General features: G+C 38.3%; 1 protein-coding gene across 31 annotated transcripts in view; it reads left to right on the top strand.

Annotated features, from left to right (window-relative positions):
* Positions 1–12,080, top strand: part of LOC124141058 (zinc finger CCCH domain-containing protein 13-like) — a 113,048-nt gene that overhangs the window by 50,846 nt on the left and 50,122 nt on the right. For all 31 annotated transcript variants that reach the window (XM_048400184.1, XM_048400180.1, XM_048400189.1 and 28 more), the window contains exon 3: positions 5,141–5,255. In XM_048400184.1, the coding sequence (XP_048256141.1) occupies positions 5,141–5,255 (115 nt within the window). The remainder of the gene's footprint in view (positions 1–5,140; positions 5,256–12,080) is intronic.

Below are 12,080 nucleotides of genomic sequence, written 5' to 3'. Positions count from 1 at the left end.
ACTACAGTTGTTGCACTTGGGTTGTAGTGGGTCAACACTGGTGATGTACAGAGTTTCTGCTTTATTCGATCAAAGGAAGTTTGTTGAGGTTCATTCCAAACCCATATGTTGTCTTTCACTAAAAGATCTCTGAGTGGTTTAGTATCATCTGCAAGATTTGGAAGAAACTTTGCTAACTGGTTCACCATTCCTAAGAAACGTCGAACTTCCGTAACAGATGAAGGTTCCGCCATATCTTGTATAGCGTTGATTTTCGCTGGATCAGCTCGAACACCATGACTGTCAATGATGTGACCTAGGAATCTCACAGAGTTAGTTGAGAAGACGCATTTGTCATTGAGAGTGACTCCAGCTTCCTGTAGTCTCTGTAAGGTTGCTTCTAATCTTGTGTCGTGTTCTGCCTGTGTTGAACCGTAGATCAGTATGTCATCCATCTGACATAAAGTTCCTTCTAATCCTTCCAATATCTGACTCATCCTCTTCTGGAAATGTTCAGGTGCAGATGAAATCCCAAACGGAAGACGATTGAATCTAAACCTTCCAAACGGTGTTATGAAAGTGGTAAGAAGTGACGATTTCTTTGTTAGTTCGATTTGATGAAACCCAGAGTTGGCGTCCAATTTGGTGAAGTATTGAGCACCGCTCAGTTGGCTGATTGTTTGGTCTACAACTGGCATTGAATGATTTTCGCGACGAACTGATTCATTCAATTTGGTCAGATCAACACAAATTCTAACGGATCCTGAGGCTTTAGGTACAACAACAATACCTGCACACCAGTCCGTAGGTTCGTCAACACGTGAGATTACACCGCTTCTCTCCATGTTCTCGAGTTCTTTCTTCACCTTGGTGAGTAAAGGAAGTGGAACTCTTCTTGGAGTATTCAGAGAAAAAGGCTTCGCTCCCTCCTTAAGCTTAATGTTGTAGGCACCATCCATCTTCCCAAGCCCAATGAACAACTTGGGAAACTTGGTTCTCCAATATTCATTTGGTGATACTCTGTCTTCAATGTTGTGTACCCGCTGAATGAGATTCAAGTCTTTAATTGCAGGTTTACCTATGAGAGGGGAAGCTAGACCTCTTACAACGTACACATCTTGTTTTGATGAACAATCTGTTGATTTCAGGGTTGCTGTGAATTTACCAAGCAATTTCAAAACTGATTTCCCAGCTCCATATAAGATCCTGTTAGATTTCTTGAGGGGTGGAGAATTCATCTCTTTGTAGACAGATTCTGGAATAACAGTTACATCGGCTCCAGTGTCTATTTTGAAAACAACACCTCGCTTGTCGACTAGCAAGTCAATATACCAGGGGTCATCACTGAAACTACTGTGAGGTGAGACATCCTCTACAGATCCAAGAAATGCATAATCACAGTCATTTTCCTCTGTCAGCCCTCCAACATTACTCACTGCATACCGCTTCTTACTTGTTTGTGAGGTATTTGCAGGCTGGTTTCGGCACATAACATCCCAATGTCCCTTTTTCTGACATTTTCTGCAGGTTGAAGATACAGCTGGACAATCTACCTTCCTGTGTTGAGATTTGCCACATCTGTGACATGGTTGAGACTTGTGGTGGTTCTTCCACTTCTTATTCTTGTGATGTTTGAAGTTACCTCCCTTTATCGCCTCAACATTTGCCGTAGCATTTTCCATTTCAGACGCAGTATATGGACCACTGGTTGTTGCCTTTTCACAGTTTCAGACTGTCTGGCCATCTTGATAGCTTTTTCAAGGGTTAATTCACCATCCAGCTGTAGTCGTTCAGATAGACCAGTGTCCCTTATTCCAACCACTATCCTGTCACGAATAAGATTATCCTGAAGTGTTCCATATGCACAATGTTCAGCCAGACCATAGAGCGCAGTGATGAAGCTATCTACAGTTTCACCTGGTTCTTGTAGTCTCTTGTTAAACTTGGCTCGTTCGAAGATAACATTTCTTCTAACAGTGAAAAAGTTCTCAAAGTGAGTTTTCACAACGTCAAAATCAGCCACTTGTTGTTCATTAAGTCTAAATGTAGCTAATATGTCTTCTGCCTCTTCCCCCATAGAATAAACAAGCGTGGAAACTTGCAAATTACCATCTTTAGTGTTCAGTCTTGATGCTAATCTAAAGCGAGCAAATCTCTTTATCCATTTTGGCCACTCATCAGGCTGCTTGAAATTGAAACGATCAGGTGGAGACACTTGGAATGTAGCCATGCTTTTTCTGATGAAAATATCCACTGGGATAAATGAACAGCTTCTGTAATCCTCAGTAATTGTGATTGCAAACTAGGATGTGCTTATGACTTCAGTTTATCAGTCAAAATGTTCACTCAAACTAGCATGTGAGTTTAAACATTAGCACTATCACTGGCTATTCACTTCAATTATTTTGGCAAAATGCCAAATTCTAGTCCATCAAAATTGCATTAAATAGCTCACTCAGTCTCTGTAGATTCATATCCGACTTCTGACACCATGCAATATCTAAGATGGAGGCCGGATGGCTTCAGATTAGGTTTATTAAATGAGTTACATGAGGCAGCCATGTTCTTGTCTAGAGGCCATCTTGATCATGACGTCATCATGACATCATCACTCTTTTAGTGACGTCATCAGTTCATGAGTACTATGATGACTGTTGATACTACAGACATATGTTATAGCTTGACCCGATTCTTGATTATTCCATTGGATGCTGGGGGAGATGAGGTCCCCAGTACTCCATATTGGGTATTTTTTTTTCATTTTTGTGTTTGCATGTGTAACAACAAGTACCATCTTTAAACGTCTGTTCGTATGACACGGCTGGGGACAGAACCACTGACCTTCTTGATTTGATAATTACAGCTGTATATGACAAAAAGTACCATGTGTAAAATTATTTGTCTATTAATGTGAAATGATTATGTTATTTGAATCTTAAATATTTATCCTGATAATCGGACATAGTTAGATATCAGCAGTAAATACTGACAACATAAATTAGGTTTGGTGTGGCCTTCCATTCCTTTGTTTACTTTCAAAGGGAAATATATGTAATGATCAAATTTAAAGCAATTTATTGTTATTTTATTGTTTTATTTATTTATTTAAACCTAATTTTTACACTTAACCCTCACCTATAATATATATAAATGTATCTTGTGTACATTATGTAGTACTTAATATCACGTATAATCCCATCGTTCTGACTATCAACACCGGACAATGCTGATCATGTTTGTTAACTAACTGACCACCTAGATATTTTTTGTCTAAATATTATGTATACACCTTGATTATCTTTGTTACTAGATTTCTATATAGGGAGAGGTATTAATATAACCACTGTCTTGTTTACTGATCCTAATTTTCGGTTAAAATGAAAATATGTACAAAGAATGAATTAAAACATGAATGAGTGAACAGAAAAAACCACCCACCCATAAACAAATGCTAAAGAAGATCTTATGCTTTATGTGACATGTGTTTGGAAAGCAACCGTACAAACACATTTGAACCACAGGAAGTGGTTGCTGTCTCTCTCCCATAATGATTCAATCACAGGCATGTAAACCTGTTGATTACCTCTGTCTCTCTGTGTCCACTCAGGTAATGGTTGCTGTCTCTCTCCCATAATGATTCAATCACAGGCATGTAAACCTGTTGATTACCTCTGTCTCTCTGTGTCCACTCAGGTAATGGTTGCTGTCTCTCTCCCATAATGATTCAATCACAGGCATGTAAACCTGTTGATTACCTCTGTCTCTCTGTGTCCACTCAGGTAATGGTTGCTGTCTCTCTCCCATAATGATTCAATCACAGGCATGTAAACCTGTTGATTACCTCTGTCTCTCTGTGTCCACTCAGGTAATGGGATAATCATGGTAAGCCAGAGCCCTTTGTTTTGATTATCTTGAAATTCTCGCCACAATCAGCCTGAAATGATTGAGTGCCGGAAATCAATGTCCAGTCACTGGAACATGCATTCACTGAATCTATTGCAACAAACAACTGTCTTGGGAGAGATAAAATCTATGTGTCACGCTTGTCAAACAGGGTTTGTTTATGAAATCATGTGTGAAATGTACATGTTATTGATCATGTTGATAAATATGGACATATTGACATCAACTCAAGACGTTTGCACAGACTTTGTTTGATTTTTTGGTCATTGATGTCAACAAATTCTAAGTATAAAATCCTTTGAGGGTACGTTGTGCAAAATCGGGTCCCAAATCTTGCTGCTTGTCCTGATAGGGAAAATGTTAACTGGATGTCAACAATGCAGGGTTAGAACTAAACTCAAAAGCTTTCCTAGCCTGGGTAAAGATAAATTGCCCTTGTAATGTTAAAACAATGGAGAAATGGGGAAATTTGTACTAGCCCACAGAAATTTGTACTAGCCCCAGGCTAGTGGGCTAGTGTTAATTTCTATAACCCTGCAATGACTGCAGTCAGAGGCTGTGATAACGGTATGTGAAGCACAACTTTTTGATGTGGCTAAATTAGTATGGTTTAACACCTGATGGCCTTGATCTTAGTGGTAAGGGGTGGTCGGGTAGCCTAGTGGTTAAAACATTCGCTCGTCATGTCGAAAACCCAGGTTCGATTCCCGACATGGGTACAATGTGTGAAGCCCATTTCTGGTGTCCCCCGCCGAGATATTGCTGGAATATTGCTAAAAGTATGGTATGGTAAAGTAGTATGCCTTGGACTAGTCATCCAGGACAAGCACTACCCAGCAGCCACATAGTGGTACAAGGGAGCAGGGAAACTGAGGATCAATTTTAGCTGGTTTTAGTACTGTTGGTGGATCTAAAAGGGTAATTTGGATGAAACCTATATATATGAATGTTGTGATTGTGGTCAGGTCTAACAGCCTTCGAAATTAGGTCTTTTTCAAGACTAGTCTAAACTTTATTTCACCAGTCCTCTGAGTTTGTAGCTAGTCCTGCTCGGATGAGATGAAAATATTTACTATGTTTACATTTTCTGTTACTGTTATTCGGTTTTAATTTGTAGCAACATTGAAGCATTGAGAACCTGTACAGAACTATAGCCCTCAAATGAAACTAGTCACTGGGGATTATCATCTAACAGGATCATCTTATTATAAGGGTTTCATTGCAGCACATTCCACTTACGTGCATCTGTATCTTGTAGGGTACAGCCCGATGTCCGGCTGGCCGACCTCCGAGATGACATCGTTCAACAGTTGGAGGACCTCACACCTCGAGAGTATGTGTTTCTGCGCAGTGTGGGGAGAAGTCTCACAAGGGTAAGCTGATTTCAGTTAAGGATTTCATCTAAGGTGTACCAGAAAATTATCATTGTAGGTTCAAACCCCAGATTCGATGTGATTATGGTTCTAAGTTTGTCAGCACCACATCTGTGCTTGTGGGTTTCACCAAAGTAGTATATATAAGACCTGGATCACTTCAGTTTTTCCCTCACTTCAAGCAGAAAATGTATAGACAATCTCACCCGAGGGTCTTTTGATATCAAATATATCAACATGAGTTGATAAAAGTGGCAAAACTCTGAGGCTTGCCGATGATGAGTTTTTCCACTTTTAGTAAACGAGTGTTGATATATTTGATATCAAAAGACATGAGGGTGAGATTTTATTTATCATCCAACATCATTCTTCCAGCTTTTTCAGTTTGCAGACAGTAATAAGCTGTGTCTTAAGTGTAAAAAGTACAGCTAACAGTTTCAGTAGCAGAGCCATTAGTGATGTCATTTGTCACGTCATGGTAACCAATGATGTCACAATGGTCTGCAAAGCATTGTGATGCAATTTCATTGAAGCAATATCTACACTGTAGATATCGCTCCATCTCACCCAAGCAATATCTCCTGTGGGAGCCAGTTTTGGATGATAAACTGATATACTTTTCAGAGCAGCATTAGACTGACACACTTTCATATGATGGATTTGATGATAAACAGATGTGGATGGGAGGATGTGTAGTATGATTTAAAGATATAATACTCATTAAGTACTAAACACCAAAATAGAATACTGTATTCTCCATACTAAGTACCACACTACAATTAGCACCCTCTGACCACCGTGTATGCCATGATTTAGGATGTAATCTTTAGAAGCACCTCGTACTGAGCTCAGAAATGTACATGGTGTACAGTGGACATTTTCACTGGTATTTGCTGCAGATTTGGGTGGAATATCGGCCTCGGAGCAGGTCTAGATAAATCCGTCTCTACCACTTGAACTCTGACAACAAATCTGATTTGGTGTGTATGGTAATTCTTTCATGGCACTTGTTACAGTGAATACAGTATTGAGTTAAAATTACAGAATCCATCTGTTCGGTCCCCTAAAAAGAAAAAGATTCTCGTGGTCATGCAGGTCGTTTTAACTCTTTTAACTCTGTCTACCAGAGGTGTTTGCTGCTATGACTCTGGGGGGATAGATGAAGCCTACATTTATCAAGGAAGATATCAGCATGTCATACACCATTTCAAAGGTCTAATCCTACTGTTCATAAATATGATAGTTATTTTTATAATATTATTTAAATAATTCATTCACAACTTAATTATTTTTGTTTTAGTTAAAATGTAAGTTAACACTTTCATAATGTCCATATTAAGCACAGAGGAAGTAAAAAATGTGGCGATTTTCGGAAATTGAAAGATTTCACAATATCCACTTACCTATTTCTTTATTTTTTTCATTGTTAAGTATTCGGAAAATTATTATAAAAATCATTTTTAAGTGTTGAAAGAGTTAAACCTACTAGGTCAATGCTTTTTGCCCCTTGTTCCAAATTCAGAGATCTTAAATAGTACACTTTTCTTTGGTGCCTTCAGTCTTCAAGACACCATGGTTCATTTTGTCCAAAACTATTACAGTTTGGTTGCTTCCAAGTTCATGGAATGTACTTTTAACACATTCCTTGTTGGAATTAAATACTCCCTCTTTTATAAGTGTCTCTGTTTGGTGTCTTTCATTCACTGGTGTTGAAAACAAGACCCATGTACACAATAATGTTGTTTGAAAAAAGGCCCCCCCTCCAACATAACCCTAAAAAACAAACCTAGTCACCTTGCAATATTTTGGATCTGGAATTGATTTTTGTGTGGCCTTAGTTCTAGTCTGAGTTATGTCTGCTATAGAGTGTGTGAACATTTAGTATCTTTGTGTTGTGCCAGCCATTGTGTGTTGATATGTTGTATTGACAAGGGAGTGTTGCAACAGTGTTCTGTGTTGTCCTCTTGTTGTATACTTTGTCTGAACATGATACTATTGATAGGTGAAACAACTGGGCCTAACAGACTAATAGCATAAATACATTAATCATCACAGATTTCTGTAACCACTGACATAGAAATTTAATAGGCATCCATTTACACACTGGTTTTGCATTGTGCAAGAAGAATAAAAGACATTTTTATATAAGCTACATATGAAGACAAGGTAAAGCTGGAACTATTCATTATGCATGGTGCTGTTAAAGCCGCTGAACTGATCTATACACAATAAACTGGTTAAGGGACTGTGTCCCAGATTTCCATTGTTAGGGACAACCTAGCTGAACTTCTGGGATGGGGATCTGGCATTGTTTTGGAAAAATAATTTGTTCCAGAAAAAAATGGGGAAATACCCCACCCAACCCACCCAAAAACAAATTTGTTTGTTGTTTAACACCGCACTCAGCAATATGACGGCGGACCAGACAATCCAGTGATTGATATCATGAGCATCGATCCACGCAATTGGGATCAATGACATGCATCAATCAAGTCAGCGAGCCTGACCACCCGATCCTGTTAGTCACCTTTTACAACAAGCATAGTCACCTTTTATGGCAAGCATGGATCGCTGAAGACCTATTCTACCCCGGAATCTTCACGGGTCCACAAATGCAGGATGTCCTGAAAGTAACAATGTGTTTAGGTCCTCCATTCCCCAAAATATTAATATTTTGAAGAAGTGCTTCAAATAGATCCTGTCTGTACCATGAATCCCAGGCCTCCTTGGTTATTTACCAGTAGTCTGCCAGGTTAGGATATTTACCGGTAGTCTGCTGGCTCTGTACCTGATACCTGTGATGGAGGGTTTCACCAAAGTGGAAGCTGTCAATGACCTGCATCAGTGGCATTGAACCCTGAATCACTGCAGAACTACATCAACAAAGCTGATCAATAATTTTGTTTATGATATGAAGTTTCATAGTCAGTCTGTACCCATGTTGTCTTGAATAGATTCTGACAATTGATATCAAAAGTGGATACATAATATGGCTAAAATGTGTTCATTCAACCCTGACAACTTCAAAGAAATGTATTGAATAAAGATTATTGGTATATACAGTTTTAGAAAAAAAATGATGAAAGGATGAAATCCTAATGTTGAAAAAATAAAATCAAGCCATCCTTAGGTTAAAACTGAAGAAGAAAATTAACTGTAAATAAGCATACATGTAAATCTATGGGAGATGGCGTTCTAAGTTGTGATAACTTGTACCCAATCCTTTTCATGAGAATAACATATGTTTAAACTAACTAAGAAGAAAATCTCACAGACCCAAGGACCTACATTTAGGAATATTAAAAAAAATGGATACCTTTCATACATGAGTGCCGAATATTTTCTTAAAAATTATTTTGTCCCTATAGTAGGCCTTGCAGCTCTTTTGATACAACGATTAAGAGATGCTATTATGTCTGTTCCCTTTCATATATATATATTTAAGCCTTTGAGCTACACAAGGGTGTACTCCTACCACTGCAAGGAATGACTATTAACTTGTGTAATGTATGCAGGGGCATTCCTACATTACATCCCCCGGTCATTAAGAACGTGTTGAATAAATTATTCTCTACACTTAGAGAAAGTAGGCATGAATTTTGTTATTACCATGAAGGTCAAGAACTGAGAGCTTCTGAACCAGGTTTGACTATATTATGTGAAGGTTTGAATGTCTGCTTTGTCAGGAGGCAGGTGCTGTACACTGTAGTACACTGTAGTACACTGTAGTACACTATAGAGCTTCATTATGAAAGGGATATTCAAGAACAATAACTCTGTACATTGTTAGATTTGTTTGTTTGTCTGTTGTTTAACGCCGCACTCAGCAATATTCCAGCTACATGACGGCAGTCTGTAAATAATCGAGTCTGGACAAGACAATCCAGTGATTGACATCATGAGTATCGATCCACGCAATTGGGATACGAAGACATGCATCAACCAAGTCAGCGAGCCTGACCAACCGATCCTGTTAGTCGCCTCTTACGACAAGCATAGTGGCCTTTTATGGCAAGCATGGGTTGCTGTCAGCTTGCCTATGTGTTTGCAGATTAAAGTAACCTTTTTGTAGTAGATACAATAACTAACGGTTATAACAAACGCAAAGGGACAACTGACTTTAGTTTGTTATAACCGTATATTTTGTTACAAGCATATATGCAGCATATAAACAGCAAATGGACAGGATGAAAAAACAGTTTGTTATATCCGCCAGTTCGTTATAAGCTTGTTCGTTATAAACATAGTTTACTGTACATGATTTCGTAATGTGCAAAATGAGATTTTATCAGGCAGAAACATACAAATGTTATATTTATTATGTTTTTGGATTTAAACTTTGGCATCTTGGACCCTTAAGGATAGTGTCCTAAAATAATGATGCATAAAAGACTGTTTTGTTAAATATTTTCAATGTGCTCATTTGAAACAAAAAATTTATTTAAAGATGATGATGAGAGAATTATATATCCTTATATGGCTTTTCAAACATCCTAAGGGGCGGTCGGGTAGCCTAGTGGTTAAAGCGTTCGCTCGTCACGCCGAAGACCCGGGTTCGATTCCAGACATGGGTACGATGTGTGAAGCCCATTTCTGGTGTCCCCCACTGTGATATTGCTGGAATATTGCTAAAAGCAGCGTAAAACCATACTCGCTCACTCACTCACTCACTCACTCACTCACTCACTCACTCACTCACTGCTGTGGCTACATCATTAATGTTAATTCACATTTTCTGTACGAAACTAACAACAAAACAACACATAAGGAAGAGAATATATAGATGTCAACTTCGTTATTATGAGGAACTTAAGGGTTCGGAGTATATGTTTACTCCTTCATCATGTGAATGTATGCCATGAGGCAGAGAGCATATATCTGTACATGAAAGGAGAACAATATTAATAAGATAACAAAAGGTGGAAAATAACAAAGGGTACAAGCTAACAAAGGAAGCCAACAGATGATTGGCGCTGATAGGTGAGATAGCAATAGACAATGGAAGCCAACACTTATGTTATCATAGCAGTACACAAAATCACATCCTTGTATAGATTTTACTCCTTCACAACAAAGGAGAAATAACTCTTTTAACCCCTAATTAGCTAACATAAAATTTGAATTCCCAATCCATATGAATTCAAACTCATGAAAGTGGTGTGAGTTTTATGAATCCAATAAAAATTAAAATCCTGTATAAATTATATGCAAAACACAATCAACTTTATGATCCAAAAAGAAATGAGGTACTGGACTACTAGGTAATGCGATATAAGCGTAGTCATGAAATATAACCTTTGAACCAAGTTGGAAGTAATCTGTTGCAGGTGTTTCTGCATTGTGAATTAAGTGTGATCATATTTGTATACTTCTTTGTCAAAGCTTATCTGGCCATGTGACCCTCTTGGAATCCTTGAGGACTGTAATCACTCTATATTTGTCATGTGTACATTTATTATAGATGTGGTCAACTCAGTGAGATAAGATAACTCAAAGTCAGTATTCACAGTGGCAGTTGGGTAGCCAAGTAGTTATAGTGTTTGCTTGTCGCACTGAGGCCGAGGTTCGAATCCCCATCTCGGTACAGTGGGTGAAGACCTTTTCTAGTTTTCCCTCCCTTTGTATTGGTGGAGTATTGCTTAAAAGCACCATAAAACCCTTCTCACTCACTAGTAATGTTTGGGTAAAGTTACACAGATATTTATGTCTGTCATTTATGAATGGTTTAAATATCTTTACTATCTTTCAAACCATGTTAACAGTCTTTGACTTCAGTCTATAGTTTGAAGCCCACGTCTAATAAAACTTAAAAATGCCTCCAGGCCAGGTGACAGTCCACAGTACTAAAGTCTTATGATAATTTCATGATAGTTGGCTCTTGTTTTTGGCACAGAAATCTAATACATTAAATATGGCACTAAAGCATATCAATGTAGAGTTGGAGTTGTTATTGATAAATGATAAATATTCTTCCTCTGGATTTGTAGATCTGAACACATCAGGACTTTTTTTAATGATTGGTTAATGGTTCTCTGCCAACTTCAAATTTTAAAGCGGAATTTTTTTTATTGTGCTGCTTGTCAAGTATAAATGATGAAGTAGCTTGTGTCACTTGGAAAGGTAAACTTCTAGGGAATCGGCAGTGATATTTATTTATTCTAGTTTTTGACAACGTTCAATTTCATTCACTCACTCACCTTAACAGGAGAATCAAGTTACTAAGGATAAGAAATTAGCACTTGCCTGCTTGGCTGAAGTAGACTGTCCCAGTGTTTGAAATTAAGCATGAAAAGTCTGGGGGGTGAGTGTCATTCATAACTCTAATGTTAAAAGTACAAAATGTAGGTGTCCCCAGAATCGAATACTACAGGAGCAACCCCCTGAACCCCACATCATTTCAAACCCTGCAACCTCAGGTCAAACATCCTTCACACACAGAACAATAATAAAATATGACACGTAATTTGATGATGGTTGCATGTTATTTGGTATGAATAGCTGCTGTGAATATCCGGGTTAGAATAGCTCTTCAGCAACAACCCATACTTGCCGTAAAAGGCCACTATGCTTGAGGCGACTAGCGGGATCGGAGGGTCAGGCTCGCTGACTTGGTTGATGCATGTCATCATATCCCAGTTGCGTGGATCGATGCTCATGATATCAATCACTGGATTGTCTGGTCCAGACACGATTATTGACAGACTGCCGTCATGTAGTTGGAATATTGCTGAGTGCGGCGTTAAGCAACAACAAAAAAAAAAAGATAGAAGAATAGTTGTTTGGTTTAACACTGGCTGTTAAAACTGTTACATCTTCCCTGGAGTG

This window comes from Haliotis rufescens, unplaced genomic scaffold (genome assembly GCF_023055435.1).
Source record: "Haliotis rufescens isolate VD_foot unplaced genomic scaffold, xgHalRufe1.0.p SCAF_2, whole genome shotgun sequence".
Taxonomy (NCBI): domain Eukaryota; kingdom Metazoa; phylum Mollusca; class Gastropoda; order Lepetellida; family Haliotidae; genus Haliotis; species Haliotis rufescens.
Note: the sequence above shows the minus strand (reverse complement) of the source record. Positions and strands in the feature narration are given on the sequence as shown.